General features: G+C 37.3%; 1 protein-coding gene across 5 annotated transcripts in view; it reads right to left on the reverse strand.

The window, feature by feature from the left end:
* SKA2 (spindle and kinetochore associated complex subunit 2) overlaps positions 1–20,748 on the reverse strand; it is a 30,041-nt gene that overhangs the window by 3,579 nt on the left and 5,714 nt on the right. For 3 of the 5 annotated variants that reach the window (XM_069602636.1, XM_069602635.1, XM_069602637.1), the window contains exons 2-3: positions 9,047–9,133; positions 1,259–1,435 (exon numbers count right to left, since the gene is read on the reverse strand). In XM_069602636.1, coding sequence (XP_069458737.1) covers positions 1,259–1,435; positions 9,047–9,133 — 264 coding nt within the window. The remainder of the gene's footprint in view (positions 1–1,258; positions 1,436–9,046; positions 9,134–20,748) is intronic. The other 2 variants (XM_069602640.1, XM_069602639.1) reach the window with 1 other exon arrangement.

Raw genomic sequence — 20,748 nt, forward strand, 5'->3', positions numbered from 1 at the left:
ATATATACATGTTGATGTGTACGTTCAGAACTACACTTAATCTCTCTTCAAGATCTGTTTCCTAGGAACAAATTTATGGACTTCTATTGTCAAGTTCTGATCACATTCAATGAAGAATGTGTGACTTGGTCTTATTTATAAAAGGTTATCACATACATACTGCCTTTTTGCATTTTATTAATTAGCAGGTGACGAAACACCACCCATACTGTTTAAATGCCTGCTCTCTATTCCCTCTGTGCCCCTTTTCACTGTTCTCCCCTCTTGCACTGTTCATTTCTCCATGACAGATACATTTATGACCTCATTTTATGATTTTAACCAGGCATTGTTCTCTTTTCTTCCATTGGTAATACAAAGAATTCTTGATCTAATCAACCTTTGAGAGTTACAAAGCCCATAATTCAAATATCTTAAGCCATAATTTAGTTCAGACTTGGCAAATAAATACCACGTATGCTGCCCCATCAACAGTCCACAGCAGATAACTTTTTGGCCATGCCCAGACACGGCTCCTTAAACAGCATTCTAAGCAGTTATTACCAGTTAACTGACTGGAGTAAGCACCAGAAATTAAAACCTACTGGACATTTTTTGTCCAGATAATTAAATTCAACTCTATGATTTCATCTACATTAAGCTATCTTTTCTTTCAAAAGCCCCCAACTTTGCTTAACAGTAAATGAAAATGCTGCCAATCTCTTCAATTAGCTGTTCAAGATCTTCGTGCCTAGGTTAACAGCTCATATTCTTTTTCCTACTCTAACATATCTGTAGAGTTTAGACATCAGTGACAGAGGCTCACAATTAGAAAGATTCTTATACTAGATGAGAAGAGGCTGGAGAATGAAGGACCAGGAATGAAGGTTAGGCCTACCCAAGCTAATCATCCCAACTGAAGAAAAAGAGAATGAAAACAGTCACTGGTATAGATGCTTTCTAGATTTCTCAGTCTCACTAGTTCTCATAGGAACCAGCAGAACTGGTAGATACAATAAGTGTTAGCAAGTTTTTTCTTCTGCTGTTGCTACACAATCCAAGAAAGCATGCCTCTTCACTAACCATGTCAATTCCACATGCTCATTTTAAAATAAAAGGAGATAAGAGATCTTGTACTTCAGGGAATCAAGAAAATCTCATTCTTTATCAATAGTTCACACTGCTGAATTTCAAAATGAGAGTTACTGGGGATTTATCTTTCAATGAGAAATTCAGAATTAAAATTCTACAAATGCAGCCAATCAACAGAAAGCATTACCTCCAGGTCTGTTTGCTTCTGCAGTTCCTGTATCAAGGTCATAGTCTTACTGAAAGTAGCACAAATGCGGCTCTTAGTCTCTTTCTGCTCCACAGCAATTGGTTTAAAGCGAACTTGCAAAGTTTGATATCGAGACTTTATTGCTGACAATTCCTTTAAAAGTGTAACTGGATTTTTCTACATTAGGAAAAAAAATTAACATATATTAAATCTGGAAAGAAAAAATAAAGCTTATTTTTTTTATTTTTTTAATAAAGCTTCTTTTAAGAATTAAAATGTATACAACACATACTACCATCCATTTAATAGAACACTATAAAAAATTACACAACTATGCGACAGAATGGGAGGAGGGGAAGAAAGAGAGAAGTATAAGACCTAGATACTATTCTCAAGGAATTTAAAGCCTAGGTACAGAAATAACCCTTCTCACACACAAGATCGGAGGAGGCAATGGCACCCCACTCCAGTACTCTTGCCTGGAAAATCCCATGGACGAAGGAGCCTCGTGGGCTGCAGTCCATGGGGTCGTGAAGAGTCGGACATGACTGAGTGACTTCACTTTCACTTTTCACTTTCATGCATTGGAGAAGGAAATGGCAGCCCACTCCAGTGTTCTTGCCTGGAGAATCCCAGGGACGGGGGAGTCTGGTGGGCTGCCGTCTATGGGGTCACACAGAGTCGGACACGACTGAAGCGACTTAGCAGCAGTAGCAGCACACACAAAATAGCAATATTAAACAGCAGATAATGTTACATTAGATACATAATATTTGATGTATAGTTCATAATAATTACACAATACTTCTAAGATATAATCCTAAATGTTATTCAGAAGGTATTGAAGGAACTATTTTGACTTGTTCTTATAGAAAAGACAACTTGAAACCACTTAATCATAAAATTCTTAAATACACTGTCATGGGACTAAAGTATGTATGAGTACCAATTCAAGGCATACCTCACTATACAAAATGCATGCCAACTCAAGCAACTGTATTTATAAATTATATTAGTTTTTCAAATTAATTTTCAATGTAAATAACCACTATTCCATGAAAGACATTTCAACTGTGACAGTTCAAAAGTGACATTTCTGCCACTTAATGATTCTTCTCATTCCTTCGTGGTTCTTTAGCAAACTCTCCAATACTAGGTATTCCAAACTTTCTCCATTCCTACCAGTCCCCATCCACTCATTCTTGGCAGAATATCTCACCCCAACTACTTTACTGAGAAGACAGAAAACACCTGGGAGTTTCTATTCCTGCCTTTTCACCTGAAAATGAAAACATCTACTCTGATCCTCACTCAGCTCCTAACACTACTACTATTATTGTCTCCTCTCCACATCCTCCAGAACTGCAACATTCCTATATTTCAATAACCTTTTCCTATCTCCCTTTATACAGACTTCAACTATACATAGATTGTCCCTACCCTGAGGGGAAAATAACTCCTGTTGACTCTTGTTTGAAAACCAGTGTCATTTTTCTCACTCCACTTGCCACCAACTTTCTAGGTCCTATAATAATATACTTCCTCAGTTTAATAGCCCATAGACTAATCCTTTGCCAAATTATTTTAGACAATCAAAAAGTCAGACCTGTCCTATAAATTTTTTAAATGTTTTATTTTCTATTGGGGTACAGGCAATTAACAATGTTGTGATAATTTCAGGTGAACAGTCATACATGTACCCATTCTCCCCCCAAACGCCCCCCACCCATCCAGGCTGACACAGAACGCTGAGCAGTTTCATGTACTATACAGTAGGTCCTTTTTGGTTATGCGTTTTAAACATAGCAGTATATACAAGTCCATTCCAAGCTCCCTAACTTTCCCTTCCGCCCATCCTTCCCCTTGGCAACCATAAGATTGTTCTCTAGTCCGTGTATCTGTTTAAGTTTTGTAAATAAGTTCACCTATATCATGTCTTTTTAGAGTCCACAGATAGGGGATGTCGTCGGATGTTTCTTCTCTGACTTACTTCCCTCAATACGACAATCTCTAGGTCCAACCCTGTTGCTGCAAATAGCACTATTTCATTCTTCTTGACGGCCGAGTAGTATTCTATTGTATATATGAACCATATCTTCTTTATCCATTCCGCTGTCCATGGGCATTTTGGTTGCTTCTGTCTTGACTATTGTAAACAGTGCTGCAATGAACCCTGGGGTGCATGTATCCTTTTGGATTATGTTTTTCTCTGGACATATGCCCAGGAGTGGGGTTGCAGGGTCATACGGGAGATCTATTCTTAGTTTATTAAGGAACCTCCATACTGTTCTCCATAGTGACTGTACCAATTTACATTCCCACCAATAGTTAGGAGGGTTACCTTCTTTCCACACCCTATAACAATCAAAAAGTCAGACTTGCCCTGTAATTTTGATATCCCTCTTTTTGACTCTCCTTATTTCCTTCCTATTCTAATCTTAAAATGAACTCTTGATTTGCACAGAACTATACTATCTTGATTATTATCTCACTATTCAAATATTTCCTTTGTGGACCCTCCCTTATGGCTACAGGCAGAGGCTCAGTTCATGGCCCTCTACTCCTTTCTTCCTTGGAGATTTCTTGCTAAGCTTTTGATGATGGAAATGATAAAGATAATTCTAACAGGAATGAATCAGAACAAAAAATCTAATTTAAAAACTGTTAATTCTACAGATAGTGATCAAGACTACAGCATGAGCAGTAGAAGTAGGAAAAGGACAGAAAAGAGATATTATTTTTAAAAAGTTAAGAAAACTTAGTAGTATGTTTGATAGGGGCAAAGAAATAATAGATGACACCAAATGTGTAGTCTGGAAAATTGTGTGTATGAGGTCACTAGAGTAGTAAAGTTCATAGAGACAGAAGGTAGAATGGTTGTTGCCAGGGCTTGGGAAGAGGGGGAAATGGGGAGTTATTATTTAATGGATGCAGTTTCAATTTGGAAAGATGAAATCAAGTTCTGGAGATGGATGGTGGTGATAGCTGCACAATGATATAAATGTACTAAAACCACAGAATTGCACACTTTAAACTGGAAAAAATGATGAATTTTATCTTACATATTTTACAACTTAAAAAAAAAAAACTGAGAATGTGTAATAGTACAACTGCTTTGGATAACAATGTAGTAGTTCCTCAAAATATTAAACATAGGGTTACCATGTGCCCAGGAATTCCACTCTTAGGTATATACCCAAGTGAAATGAAAGCAAACATCCATACAAAAACTTGTACATGAATGCTTATGGGAATATGATCATAACAGCCAAAAGGAAACAACCAAACTATTAACTGATCAAATAAATAAGAAAATGTGGTATGGCCATACAATGAAATATTATTCAGCAGTAAAAAGGAATGAAGTATTGATTCATGCTACAACCAGGATGAACCTTTAAAACATGTTAAGTGATATCCAGAAAAGATGAAAACTCTAATTTGAAAAGATACATGCACCCCAATGTTCACAGCAGCACTCTTTACAATAGTCAAGACATGGAAGCAACTTAAATGTCCATCAGTAGATGAATTGATACAGATGTGGTATATAAGGGAGAAAAGACAGTCTCTTCAGCAAGTGGTGTTGGGAAAGCTGGACAGCTGCATGTAAATCAATGAACTTAGAACACTCCCTCACACCATACACAAAAATAAACTCAAAATGGCTTAAAGACTTAAATATAAGACACGACTCGATAAAACTCCTAGAAGAGAATAGAGGCAAACCATTCTCTGCCATAAATCATACCACTGTTTCCTTAGGTCAGTCTCCCTGATGTTGCTGCTAAGTCATTTCAGTCATGTCCGACTCTGTGCGACCCCATAGACGGCAGCCCACCAGGTTCCGCCGTCCCTGGGATTTTCCAGGCAAGAACACTGGAGTGGGTTGCCATTTCCTTCTCCAGTGCATTAAAGTGAAAAGTGAAAGTGAAGTCGCTCAGTCGTGCCCGACTCTTAGCAACCCCATCGACTGCAGCCTACCAGGCTCCTTCGTCCATGGGATTTTCCAGGCAAGAGTACTGGAGTGAGTTCCCATTGCCTTCCCCAAGGTCAGTCTCCCAGGGCAGTGGAAATAAAAGCAAAAATAAACAAATGGTACCTACTCAAGCTTATTAGCTTTTGTACAGCAAAGGAAATCATAAACAAAACAAAAAGACATTCTATAGGATGGGAGAAAATATTTGCAAACAATGAGACCAACAAGGGCTTAATTATTGCCAAAATACATAAACAACTCATATAACTCAATATCAAACAAAAACCCAGTCAAAAAATAGGCAGGAGACTTAAATAAACATTTCTCCAAAGAAGACATACAGATGGCCAAGGGGCACATGAAAAGATGCTCCACTTCGCTAATTATTAGAAAAATGCACATCAAAACTACAACGAGGTATCACCTCACACTGGTCAGAATGGCCATCATTAAAAAGTCTATAAATAATACCTGCTGGAGAGGATGTGGAGAGAAAAGACCCTCCTACAGTGTTCGTAGGAATGTAAATTGGTGTAGCCACTATGGAGAACAGTACGGAAGTTCCTCAAAGAACTAAAAATAGAGTTACTATATAATCCAGCAATCCCACTCCTAGGCATATATCTGGAGAAAACTCCAATTTGAAAAGATAAATGCACCCCAATATTCACTGACTATTTACAATAGCCAAGACATAAAAGCAACCTAAATGTCCATCCACAGATGAATGGATAAAAATGTGGTATATGTGTACAATGGACTACCACTCATCTATAAAACAGAATGAAATAATGCCATCTGCAGCAACATGGATGCATCTATAGATTTTCACACAAAGTGAAGTCAGAAAGAGAAAGACAAACATCATACAATATCACTTACATGTGGAATCTTAAAGAAAAACAATACAAATGAAGTTATTTACAAAACAAAAACAGACTCACAGATGTGGAAAGTCAATTTATGCTTACCAAAGGCGAAATGGGGTGAGAGAGGGATAAACTGGGAATCTGGGATTAACATATATACTATTATGTATGTATTATGTATTCAACAGTACGTGAACCGTGAACTTCCAGATGTTCAAGCTGGATTTAGAAAAGGCAGAGGAATCAGAGATCAAAACCGTTGGATCATCGAAAAAGCAAGAGAGTTCCAGGAAACATCTACTTCTGCTTTACTGACTATGCCAAAGCCTTTGACTGTGTGGATCACAACAAACTGTGCAAAATTCTTACAGAGATGGGAATACGACACCACCTTACCTGCCTCCTGAGAAATCTGTATGCAGGTCAAGAAGCAACAGTTAGAACCGGACATGGAACAGACTGGTTCCAAATCAGAAAAGGAGTACTTCATGGCTATATATTGTCACCCTGCTTATTTAACTTGCATGCAGAGTACATCATGAGAAATGCTGGGCTGGATGAAGCACAAGCTGGAATCAAGATAGCAGGCAGAAATATCAATAACCTCAGATACGCAGATGACACCACCCTTATGGCAGAAAATGAAGAACTAAAGAGTCTCTTGACAAAAGTGAAAGAGGAGAGTGAAAAAGTTGGTTTAAAACATTCAAAAAACTAAAATCATGGCATCCGGTGCCATCACTTCATGGGAAATAGATGGGGAAACAATGGAAACAGTAAAAGACTTTATTTTGGGGGGCTCCAAAATCACTGCAGATGGTGACTGCAGCCACAAAATTAAAAGACGCTTGCTCCTTGAAAGAAAAGCTATGACCAACCTAGACAGCGTATTAAATAGCAGAGGCATCACTTTGCTGACAAAGTCCGTCTAGTTAAAGCTATGGTTTTTCCAGTAATCACATACGGATGTGAGAGTTGGACTATAAAGAAAGCTGAACGCCAAAGAATTGATGTTTTTGAACTGTGGCGTTGGAGAAGACTCTTGAGAGTCCCTTGGACTGCAAGATCAAACCAGTCAATCTTTAAGGAAATCAGTCCTGAATATTCATTGAAAGGGACTGATTGATGCTCAAGCTGAAACTCCAGTACTGTGATCACCTGATGTGAAGAACTGACTCACTGAATAAGACCCTGATGCTGGAAAAAATAGAAGGCAGGAGGAGGAAAAGGAGATGACAGAAGATAAGGTGGTTGGATGGCATCATTGACTCTATGGACATGAGTCTGAGCTAGTTCCAGGAGCTGGTGATGGACAGGGAAGCCTGGCGTGCTGCAGTGCATGGGGTCACAAAGAGTCAGACACGGCTGAGCAACTGAACTCACTGACTGACTATTATGTATAAAATAGATAAACAACAGGATCAACTGTATAGCACAGGGAACTATACTCGGTATCTTGTAACAACCTATAAAGAAAAGAATTTGAAAAATATATACACCCACAGACACATATTTTTGTGTGTATATATATGCGTGTTTGTATAACTGAATCACTTTGCTCTCCATCTGAAAAACTGTAAATCAACTATATTTCAATTTTTTAAAAAAATGCTAAACCAGATATAAAAGGCCACATATTGTGTGATTCCATTTATATGAAATGTTCAGAGAGCAAATCTGTAGAGTATAGCGACAGGAAGTAGATTAGTAGTTGCTGGAAGCTGGCCAGGGGAGGAGGAAGTGGTTGTTAATGGGGAGAAACAGCTAATAGGTATGGGTTTCTTTTTGAGGTTATGAAAGTACTCAAATATTTATTGTGATGATGGCCATATAATATACTAAACTGCTAAAAATTACAATAAACTAAACATACTAAAACCCACTAAATTATCTACTTTAAAAGAGTGAATTCTGTGGTATGTGAATTATAGCTCAGTAAAGCTGTTTTTTTTAAAAAAAAGTTGTAGAAGAATAAAACAACCGGAAATGTGATAAAAATGAGAGATAGAAGGTGGGAGAAACGTGGAAGCCCCACACGAAATGTATTCCAGATAGTACTTGAAATATACTGACTGAGATGAGTGCTTTGGCCAATTACTTGGGGTACCACTTGACCAGAATGGGTTGGTTTTCTTTAGTAAGAGCGAAAAGAGGGAAGGACAAAGTCAAGTCAGTTAAGGAGGTAGAATAGTTAAAATTATACTCCTATACAATCCTGGCATTCCATTATTTCATGTAAGCGGTAAAAACTGAACACAGTGCTTTCCCAATTTTATTTAAAATCTCATTTTAATTTGAAAGTTTACACAATTCCCCCGAAATTTTAATTGTATAATTTTTTTAAGAAAGAGTAAATAATGATATTTCTTATCTGCTAGCAAGTGCTATAAGAGAAAAAAAGAGTACCATAAAGTGATAAATTAATGCTTTACATGCTAAATTAATGTTAACAAACAAGGCTTAAAAATTGCTTTATCTCTATAGGCATGTGTACATGTACTATGACTTATAAACAGATAGTATTTCTAATCAATCTAAACTTAGAATAACTAAGTACATAATTTTATACAAACAGTCCATGTAACAAATTTAATAGTGTATCATCATCTTCCTCAGAATATCATGACTGCTAGGATTTCTCCTCTTAGTTAACCACTGCCCTAAAGGTATCTATATTCTTTCACAATTTCAGAGGCTTCCACAGTTGTTTACACATCTAGACTCAATAATTCTTGGTTACAGGTTAAAAAAAGAGGAGCCACAAATTTCCTTTACTATGAGTATAATCTCTCCAATATTCTGTGACCAAACTTCCAACACAAAAGGATTCTAAGAATGTAATCCTTAATAATGTAACTATTATACTCTACTATTAGAAATACTATCAGAAAATCTTTTAATAAAATATTCTGTTAAAAAGATATTTCTTTTGCAGATTACCTTGCCTGCTGAATCAGGATAATTAGTCTTGATTTCATATTCCAGCCTGTACTGAATGTAGTCCAGATCAGAGTCAGCTTTCTGGAACTAAAGATCAGCATAGATCATTAGTTCACGAACCAAAAGACATTTCACAAAACATGATACTATAGCTATTCTTTCTTTTCTCTTTATATTTTTAATATTATATATACTAATTTTGAAAATAGGAAAATAGTAAAGTATATTAAACTTCCATCATCTAGAATACCCATGCTCTATTAAGAACTAACAATGGCTTCAGGAATTACCACCGCACTCATCAATTAGGCAGTTTTTCTACCTCTGGAAGGATATGTGGTTTCAAGGTAAAGCACAGAACAAATTTATTTTTAGGGATGCTCAGGCTGTTAACACAATCTGCAATCCTATTAACCAAAGAACTATAAATATGTGCCACACAGGCCAAAACTAGAAGGCTTAAAGAGCCATAAATTATACAAGAAAAGCTACATATGACATAATGGCACAGCAGGCCAAATGACCACAATTTATTTAACCTGGGTACTAGCGTGGAACCTTGATCTGCAATAAACTTCTAAGGGAGAAAAGGGGGGAAAACTGCCATAGGCTGTAAAATACATGTGTGTTCACATGGAAAAGTTGGGAAGCATATGTATCATTGTTAAAAGTGGTTTATCTCTGAATGTGACATAGTCTCCAAATTGTTCTTAATTTGGGGGAATTCTGCATCTTTTACAAGCTCTTAAAGCATGTACTGCCTTGAATTTATCAGGGAAACAACCGTTTTGAGTTTACTCTGAAAGGTAAAAGGTGATTTCCTCAGGGAAGGTCTTCCATTCCTAGCCCACAGCTGAGGAGACTGCTTTAGGGAGACAGGGAGACCTTTCTGTCAACTTAAGCTCTGGACTAACGATTGCTTCTTGAAAATGTAAAGCCTTAATGGGAAGGGTAAAACCAACGAAAAGTAATTCTCAGATCTAATGAGAAGTGCTATACAGATATTTTTATTATACAAAAAGTAAACCAAGGGTTCTACTTTGGAATGTAGAATAAGAAAAAAAGGTTCTCAGAAGTTAAAATGCTTTGAAAGTCAGAAGCTTTCATTATTGAACAAAGTTCAGAAAGAGATAAACTAAATCTTCCATCACTAATAATTTCTCATCGTTGGCCTAAATTTGATCGGAAAACTTTTCAATTAATAACATTCTATTTTTACAACCAAAAACTTTTAGGGTAGAAATAGAAGGGAAAAAAGTCAGTTTTTGTTTTAAAAAATTTCCCAGGAATCAGTCTGATTTGCATCTCTAACATCAAGGAGTTGCTGAGTCAGAAAAACCAATGTATTAGTTCTTTGCCTAAAAAGTATTTAAAATGTTTTCCAAAAGTGGAGGCATTTCATTTGTCTTATATACTTGTTACATTAGCTGCCATGATTAAATCTATCAATAATTAGACTTCTTTAAGCATACTATTACTATATATGTATTAATATATGTATATATGTAAAGAAATTCCTGTTGGTATAATTTCCCATATTAAAATATGCTCAAGAATTAACTTTTCCTTCACATGTGGATGGAGAGTAGGGGGAGGAAGTGGGAGGAGGACAAATCAACTAAGCAAAGGCTCTAAGCACTGAAGACCTGATCTAATTGCTGCAATAGACCACAGTTCTGTAGCTTTATGTATAATTTGAGGTCTTATACAACATTCTAAAGCATAACTTTAAATAAAAGTTGTTTTAACTGTTTTAAACTAACCTAATAGTTACTACAAAATTCTTAGGATTATGGGATTTGTTACTCCAGGGCTACCTTAAAATAGAATCTCTATTCTAGGAGCCCTTAACCTGATATTCTTAAGCCTATATGTTTTTCAACTTGACAGTTTAGCTCTGCTTAAATTTAACTGGCATAATCCCATAGTCCATTTTACAAAGTCTTCTCCTCAGAGGTGGTTTCAGCTATGGCTTCATGTAATGCCTGGGGGTCCACAAGGTACTAAAAACCACCAAACAGTACCTAAAAGAAGTGTTCCTTCTTTTAAGTAATTCATAGTTTAATAAGATACCAAAGAGTACGCTTCCAATCAACGGCATGATGGAGCCAGCTACATTTTTAGGAATTCTTGTAAGCCAATTGTTAAACAAGAGCATCACTAAAAATTAAATTATTAAATGTACAACTAAATTATTGAAAAAAATATATACACAAACCCCACAATTTCCTAGTTTTACTATATTTTACTCATCTATGCTCTTGAGGCCTATTGTATCTATACAGGAGGAGTATATCACATGCTACTACTGCATGTCTTTCCAGCTCCATTTTCTGTGACATCATGCTGGTAACCTGAAATCAGATAGGGTGGAAAAACACACAACAGGAAAACTGGCAAATGCTGAAATTCAGGACTTCCCACTTTCACACAAGTGCTGCATTTATACGTACATCACTGCTTCCAAAAAGTCTTTAAATTTTTTTTCCGTTTCCCCTTTAAGTAATATGCCCATACTTCTCTTCGGAAAATATTTCAGACAACAAACAGAATTTTAAACAGATTTTTAAATACAGGGGGTGCAGGGAATAGGGGGTCATTGTTTAACATACGCAGAGTTTAACAATGATGAAGCTCTGGAGATGGACGGTGGCAATGGCTGCACAGTGAGAATGCACAGAAGGCTGCTGAGCTCTATTTTGAGTCCACATTTTAAGTGGTTAAAATGGTAAATTTTATGTTATATGTATTTAACCACAATTTTAAAACTTTTGTTTCGGTTTTTGGTCACGCTTTATGGCACGTGGATGTGGGGTCTTCCTAGACCAGGGATAGAACCAGTGCCCCCTGCATTGGAAGCGTGGACCTTCACCACTGGACTACCAGCTAAGTCCAAAACCTCTTTTTAAAATACAGGAAAAACAATGGTTTGAGAGTAGAATGTTACCCTCCTTGAAGAACTGAAGAGAATATTTTGTGACAATACCTACGGGAAGTATTTACTTATTAGCAAGTCAGTGGACTATGGCTGGTGAAGTGAAAGTCGCTCAGTCGTGTCCAACTCTTTGCAATCCCATGGACTATACAGTCCATGAAATTCTCTAGGCCAGAATACTGGAATGGGTAGCCTTTCCCTTCTCCAGGGAATCTTCCCAACCCAGGGATCAAACCCAGGTCTCCCGCCTTGCAGGCAGATTCTTTACCAGCTGAGCCACAAGGAAAGCCCAGGCTATAGATTAAGCAGGGACAAAAAAGGAAAAAGTATGTCAAAGCAATGTTGAGAAACAGAAAAACAGTGAAGATTCTCTCATCTGAACCCTTCATTTTATAAACAAAGAAAACAGTCTAAGTGACTTCCCTCTACTTCTATTTTCATTACTCTTGTTTTTATGTAGTTAGACCGAAGTTATACATGACATCAAAGCCAAAGAGAATCACATAGATGGGGGGAAATGTAAAGACTACCCAACATTAAATGGAAAGTTGGGTTTTTTGTTTTAAATCTGCACTTAGTCCATTAAAAAAAATCTCTCTAAATACAACCTGCTAGTATGGTACTGAAAAAAAGAAAATAAGAGGATTGAGATACATGGCAGAAATTCTAACCCTGGTCTCATTAACAGTTATGTGGTCTCCAGTATCTGCTGTCGCTTTGAGTCTCTCCTATTAAATGAGAGAGCTGGAAATCTACTCTCTTCCAACAATAAAACTCTATTATTTCATTATACTACAATAAAACAAGGTTTATCAAAATGTTAAAATTAAGAAAAGTGTTTCTTCTAATATATAAAAATTCAACATTTTAGTTTCAGATTTTAATGTCTGTATTAAAAACTAGCTTCTACTATTTTATTCCTAAACGAAAACAACTGTTGCTTCAGTTTCAGCTACATTGTTTCTGCAACCTGCCCATTGTTCTTCCCAAACACCAAAACCCTATAAGCAATATTGCACTACTCAGAGCTATTTACACAGCAGAGACAATATCGATAGGGTTCTAGGATCTGGTAATAAACAGGAAAATTTTCAGTTACACTGTAGGAAATTTACTAACCAATTATGACAGCCTCCAAAACTCATTAGTGTCTGATTAATAGAACCAAATGATATTGCTGAACTTCATTCACAACCCTTCTCAATTATAAATTAGATTCTGGGAAGTCTTGAAAAACAGTGTAGTTGCTATTTAATTAGTTTTAGCTATCTGCCTTATTTTTAGGCATATTAGAATATTTAAAATGTGAATTTTTTTAAAGCCCAAGACATTCATATTTCATATTCACAGTTTTCCTCTAACTCAGTAATAAAAATAAATGGAAAAAGTTTTATATCAGTCCCAAAAGTGGTAAATAAAAATAGGCAATTTAGCTGGGAAAAGTCCATGGAAATCAATGTTAAGCCCCAAAGACAACCAAATTACATCCTGACAACTGGATATCCTTGGAAACAGACTGTGGTTGTACAGAAGAAACCATACGAACAAGTAAAAGAACAATTTAGGAAATAATTTAGTTTTAAAGAGCATGCCCTGTATTTCACAAGTATATACCATTCTGTAGTACTAGTTTTTATATTACATACCACTAAAATATTTGACAGCAGGATATAATTGCAGTACAGTTTAAAAAATATTTCCTCTTTACAAACAACCCACAGATTCCCAGTGCCACAATAATGCTCCCTTTCAGAAGGACCAGCTCCAAACACATCCTCTTGTGAGAAAGCCTGTCTCAACAGCATCGAAACACAGGAAAACGAAGGGTCTTGCCTATGATGAGAGGAGTTGGTAGAGGTATATTCTGGACTCAGCAGCTAAGCTTAGAAATACATTTTCCTTAGACACGTTTTAAGGGAGAATTAGGTATCTGAATACTCCTAGATGTAGGTTAGCTGTATTATCAACCAAAGAATCTGCTTAAAGCACGCCTTTCCTTGCATTTTCCTCTCTCCAGTAGATTTAGAAACACCTTTATCTACTTTCATTTTTCCTTTCATGGCTGAGGCTTCTCGTTTCATGTCTTATATTACAATCATTTATTTGCATGGCAGTGTCCCCATTTTGATTTCAAGTCTCTTGCTGGCAAGACCCTTGTCTTTCCACTTTTATATCCCGAGTTTTTAACATACAGACCAATGTTCAATGACAAAAGGGAACAGATATAAGTTCACTCACTTGAAAGAATAGCCAGGGAATCCAACCACCCTCTAAAGCCTGTTTTAAGAAGAAATATTCCAAGCTCTTAACAAGATGAGGGCCACTTCTAATGTCTACACAATCACAATTGTTTTGTTGTCTATTTCTGCTAGAGAGCTATTATCCAGTCTCTTCCAGACAGAACAAACACATGTCTATGCTTGTCTGAAACAGAGAAGCAGCAATATGCACAAGCACCCAGTTACATGTTGTTTCAGGCAAATAACATCAAAGCAGAAGCAAGCATGAAGTTTCAGGCATATCAGTTCCTAATCTGCAGGCTTTTATGGGACAATTATGAGGGTAGCACACATAAGGCTGATTTTATCAGTTAAAGTAGTCTACTGAACTTTTTTTTAAAGTTTTCAGGATCTTAGGTTATTTATGTTAACTGTGCTATGGATATATACTGGACTACAAGGAACAGATTTTCATAATATATAGAATGAACCTGGTTTAGAAAAAAAAACAGTTAAAAATATACCTACAACAGAATAATAAACAACATAGTCTTTTTAAAAAATTATTTATTGTTTGGCTGTGCTGGGTCTTTTGTTGCTGTACGCAGGCTTTCTCTAGTTGAGGCAAGTGGGGACGACCCTGCCTTGCAGGGTGCTGGCTTCTCTTGCTGCAGGGCACAGGCCCTAGGCACACAGGCTTCAGCAGTTGCAGCACATGGGCTCAGAAGTTGTGGCACATGGGCTTAGCTGTTCCTCGGCATGCGGAATCTTCCCAGACCAGGGCTCAAACCCGAGTCCCCTGTGGATTCTTAAACCACAGGATCACCAAGGAAGCCCCTACAACATAGTCTTAATTGTCTTGGAATTGTCAGGTCTTTCTCTCCTTTTGCATATCTGTCTTCTAATTAAATTACAATGAATATGTATTACATGTATAATAACTATTTTTTTAAGCGTACAGTTAGCTCAGTGGTAAAGAATCCACCTGCCAAGGCAGAAGGTGTAGGGTTGAATCCCTGGATTAGGAAGATCCCCGGGAGAAAACAGTGGCAACCCACTCCAGGATTCTTGCCTGGAAAATCCAGTGGACAGAGGAGCCTGGCTTAGAGTCCTTGAAGACACAAAGAGCTGGACACGATGGAGTGACCAAACATGCATACGCCCACATTCTGCATACTGCCATTCTTAAAGATTCTTAGTTTCTCAATGCCTGTGAAATTACTTTCAGCTCTTAGTTTGATTCTTAACAAAAATTTACACTCTCCATATGTACATGTATAACTGATTCACTCTGCTGTACAGGGGAAACTAATGCAACATTGTAAATCAATAAATACTCCAGTAAAATTTTTAAAAATTTAAATTTTCTCACTGAAACTTCACATTTTACACCGCAGCCACACTAAATTTCACTGTTTGGTTTTTTTTTTTTGGTAATTTACGTTTTTCGATCACTTTATGTTGTTTTACTTCGGCTGCTCTGGGTCTTCTTGTGGAACAAGGGTTCTAGAGCTTGTGGGCTTCTCTGGTTGCTGTGGGCAGGATGCCTTAGTTGTCCCTCAGCATGTAGGATCTTAGTTCCCTGACCAGGGATGGAACCTGCGTCTCCTGCATTGGAAGGCAGATTCTTAACCACTGGTCTGCCTGGAAGTTGCCTCACTGTTATTTTTAAAAATCATTACTCTCTAGCAGCGCCTGGTAAATAGCATGCTCTTCAGTTCAGTTCAGTCGCTCAGTCGTGTCTGACTCTTTGCGACCCCATGGACTGCAGCACGCCAGGCTTCCCTCTCTATCACCAATTCCCGGCGCTGACTCAAACTCATGTCCATCGAGTTGGTGATGTCTTAAATATATATTTATATGTAATATATAGAGAATAATATTGTGTAATGGGATATAATATTGTTTAGTATGTATATATCAATACTGATGATATACTGTCTTCAGAGTATAAAGTCAGAATGTCATCAAATATGACAAAACAGGTACATTCCTAAATTGCAGACCATAGTTAGAATAATGTAAATGCCTATGGCAAAAACTTAGTATAATCTTGAGGGAATACATCTTTGGTAGCAATTTTTACACAATCTGTATAAAAGGATGCAAGATTAATGATGTCTCATCATTTAATGTCAAATCACTTCAACCTCTGAATAGCAGATATCCCGTGATCTTATTGAGGCAAGGTTCTATAAATCCCCTCTTGATATCTGGCAATTTCATGTATCTGTCTACATTATTCTGGTGAGAAAAAGCTCCTTTAAGGATCCATAACCTAAAGAAAAAAAATGAATAACTGTCACTGCGAATTGTAACTTGTCTTAGTGTCAACAATAAAGCAACAAAGCAGATTGCCAACTAAACGGAACCTGTGAACTCCTAAAGATTGGGGATAAGGGGCTGAGTACAGTATGTATCTAAGTTCCAAGAGATAATCTGCTTTTTTTTAATTAAAAAAAAAAAAAAGTCATTGCTTTTGAGATCCAAATGCTAAGCATATTGCCTGAACATATAAAAAGCAAGAGAACTGTCCCTTCTCTTTCTTTTTAACTTTGATTTACAAAGTCCTTTTTTAAAACCTTTTATCATAAGTACAGCTGATTTACAATGTTACAGTAGTTTCAGGTGTACAGCAAAGTGAATCAGTTATACATATATTCACTTTTTTTTTTAGATTATTTTCCCATCTAGGCCATTACAAAGTATTGAGTAGAGTTCCCTCTGCTATACAGCAAATTCTTATTAGTTATCTATTTTATATATTATAGTGTGTATATGACAATCCCAATCTCTCAATTTATCGCTTCCCTCTACCCTTATCCCCTGGTAACCATAAGTTTGTCATCTACATCTGTACGACTTCTAGTAAATTGTAGTCGTAAATTGTCCCTTCCCCAGAGAATAAAACAAAGATTAAATCTGGATTTCTGCAAGTTTTCATAACAAATATGCTTTTATATAAGAGAGGAATCTCTTTTGAAATTATCTTCTACCTCTTCCCACTCACCCAGTGCAAATATATGTATTTATCTGAATTATCTATGTACTAGGCTAAAAGACTATAGAAGACAAAGATTATATTTGTTCAGACACAGCACCTTGTACTTCTTGCTTCATGTAGATTTTTTGTGATTTATGTGTCTCTCCTCATGGCTCATATATTAAACTTTGCTTAGCACAGTTCCTCATACACAGTAGGTATAAGAAGTTGTAACTGGTAATTATTTGACCAATAAATATGACAATCTAATGTACTCTGTTCATAACTGTATGAAAATGCATTCTGAAAGGGCGTTTGACACATAAAATACAGGACACTCAGTTAAACCTGAATCTCAGATAAACAATAAAAAAAATTTTCTAAGTACATCCCATGCAATATTTGGACATAACTATACTAAAAAATTTCCTATTGCCTATTTGAAATTCAAATTTAACTGGGCATCTTTTCTGTTTTCTTTGGCCAGACAGCTTGTGGGATCTGTTTTCAACCAGGGATTGAACCCAGGACCTTGGTAGTGAGAGCACAGAATCTTTTTTTTTTTAATTTATTTATTTATTGAAGGACAATTACTTTACAGAATTTTGTTGTTTTCTGTCAAACCGCAACATGAATCAGCCATAGGTGTACAAATATCCCCTCCCTTTTGAACTTCCCTCCCATATCCCTCCCCTCCCACCCCTCTATGTTAATATAGAGCTCCTGTTTGAGTTTCCTGAGCCATACAGCAAATTCCTGTTGGCTATCTATTTTCCATATAGTAATATGTTTCCATGTTACTCTCTCCATACATCTCACTCTCTCCTCCCCTCTCCCCATGTCCATAAGTCTATTCTCTATGTCTGTTTCTCCACTGCTGCCCTGCAAATAAATTCTTCAGTATCATCTTTCTAGATTCCGTATATATGTGTTAGAATACAATATTTATCTTTCTCTTTCTGACTTACTTCACTCTGTATAATAGGCTCTAGGTTCATCCACTTCATTAGAACTGACTCAAATGCATTCTTTTTTATGGCTGAGTAACATTCCATTGTGTATATGTACCACTTCTTTACCCATTCATCTGTCGATGGACATCTAGGTTGCTTCCATGTTCTAGCTATTGTCAACAGTGCTGCAATGAACAATGGGATACATGTGTCTCTTAATTTTGGTTTCCTCAGGGTATATGCCTAGGAGTGGGATTGCTGCATCATATGGTGCTTTTATTCCTCGTTTTTTAAGGAATCTCCATACTGTCTTCCATAGTGGCTGTATCAATTTACATTCCCACCATCAGTGCAAAAGTGTTCCCTTTTCTCCAACCCTCTCTAGCATTTATTGTTTGTAGACTTTTGGATGATGGCCATCCTGACCTATGTGAGGTAATATCTCATTGTAGTTTTGATTTGCATTTCTCTAATAATGAGCAATGTTGAGCATCGTTTCATATGTTTGTTAGTCATCTGTATGTCTTCTTTGGAGAAATTTCTGTTTAGGTCTTTTTCCCAGTTTTTGACTGGGTTGTTTGTTTTTCTGGTAATAGTTGTATAAGCTGCTTATTATATATTTTGGAAATTAATCCTTTGTCAGTTGTTTCATTTGGAGAGCATGGAATCTTAACCACTGGCCCACCAGGGAATTCCCAGACAATTTATATTTTCATTTACTAAGTCTGACAACCCTAAATTGAGGTATCCCTAAATGTCATCAAGCTCAGGACCAGAAAGAGAAACCTGCACAGAACCATCCCTTTACATGCTTTACCCTTGGTTACTCATTAAGGTCAAACACAATGTTTCTTTTACTTGTGAGATAATATTAACACACAACTAGACTGCACTGAGGAGACGGCAATGGCACCCCACTCCAGTACTCTTGCCTGGAAAATCCCATGGATGGAGGAGCCTGGTAGGCTGCAGTCCATGGGGTCGCTAAGAGTCGGACACGACTGAGTAACTTCACTTTCACTTTTCATTTTCATGCATTGGAGAAGGAAATGGCAACCCACTCCAGTGTCCTTGCCTGGAGAATCCCAGGGACAGCGGAGCCTGATGGGCTGCCGTCTATGGGGTTGCACGGAGTCGGACACGACTGAAGCGACTTAGCAGCAGCAGCAGCAGCAGACTACACTGCTAAAAATGGATGAGACAACATGCTAGCAAAAGGATACAGTAAGTTTTGGCAGCCTAGATTAAAGGAGCACACTTCAAAACTGGAACCTGAAACTCAGTGGCTTAAAAACGACAAATCATCTATTCTCATGAATCTGCCGCTTGACTGGGTTCAAGTGCTCTAGGCTCGGCTAAGTTGATGACTCTCTTCCTGACTGCAGTTCTGTGAGTTGCCTGGTAAGATTTCACTCCAGGTCATACATCCTCCTTGAACAAGCCTTATAAATAAATAGGGCAATAAAGACTACAGTACACAAAAATCAGTATATAATGATCCGGTCAGAAGGCACTAAATTTCCCTATAACTTACCCAAAACCGGAGATGTTTATATGGAAATTTTTTTTTAATTAAGGAACACAGGTTCATGATTACCACAGAACGTGAATATTTAATAATTTTAGATGTTTAGGAATGTTATAGAGCGTGGTGAAGGTTTTCAACTTAATAGCTACAATTTATTTTACTGGTTCTTCATCTCAACCTTCTTGCTCCCCGTTTCAACCATCTCGACGCTGTGCTGAGCCACGTGCAGTCTCCCTCACGTGAGTAGCACCTCTGGACTTGAACATGCACTGTTTCCTCTGCCTGGAACATTTCCCGTTCCCTTCACTGGCTAATCCCTACTCATCCTTCCAATCTCAGATTATATCTCACCTCTAACAAGACACCAGGTTAGGTGCCTCTTTCCAATGTACCTCCTGGAACTAGAACTACTGAGCCCACGTGCTGCAGCTACTGCAGCCTACACCCCTATGCTCCACAACCGTGAGAAGCCGCCACGCGCGGCACCAGAGAGAAAGTGCATGCAAAGCAATGGAGACCGGTACAGTCAATAATAAAGACAAATAAAAATTTGGAAAAATGAGAACAAAACAATGAACCAAGGACTAACGTATTTAAACTTTTAAATGCTATACATTAAGATAAATTAGAAGTATAACCTTCTGAAATATAATTAAGAATACATTTTATCTAGGATATTCTTTTTAAAAAATATTTCTTTATTCATTTGGCTGTACCAGGTCTTAGTCGCAAGGCATAGGTTCATCAATCCTTCTTGCGGTCTTTAATTTCAGCATGTGGGATTTAGTTCCCTGACCAGGGACCGAACTCAGGCCCCCTGCAGTGCAGAGTGCAGAGCCGTTGCCTCTGGACCACCAGGGAAGTCCGTATCTGGGATATTCTTAACCATGAATCTTTGCTTATGTTTGACTAACAAAGTTTTTTGTATGTTTTAAAACTTTTACTTTGCTCCAAGGAAGAAGAAAAGTCTTCAAATTAGCAGTTTTGTCTTTTAGTCCCTCCCCATGTAATATCTTTCATTACTAAAATATACCAAATTCTAGGACTTCCCTGGAGGTCCGCTGGTTAGGCCTCTGCACTTCCA

The sequence above is a fragment of the Ovis canadensis genome, chromosome 11 (assembly GCF_042477335.2).
Source record: "Ovis canadensis isolate MfBH-ARS-UI-01 breed Bighorn chromosome 11, ARS-UI_OviCan_v2, whole genome shotgun sequence".
Lineage (NCBI taxonomy): Eukaryota > Metazoa > Chordata > Mammalia > Artiodactyla > Bovidae > Ovis > Ovis canadensis.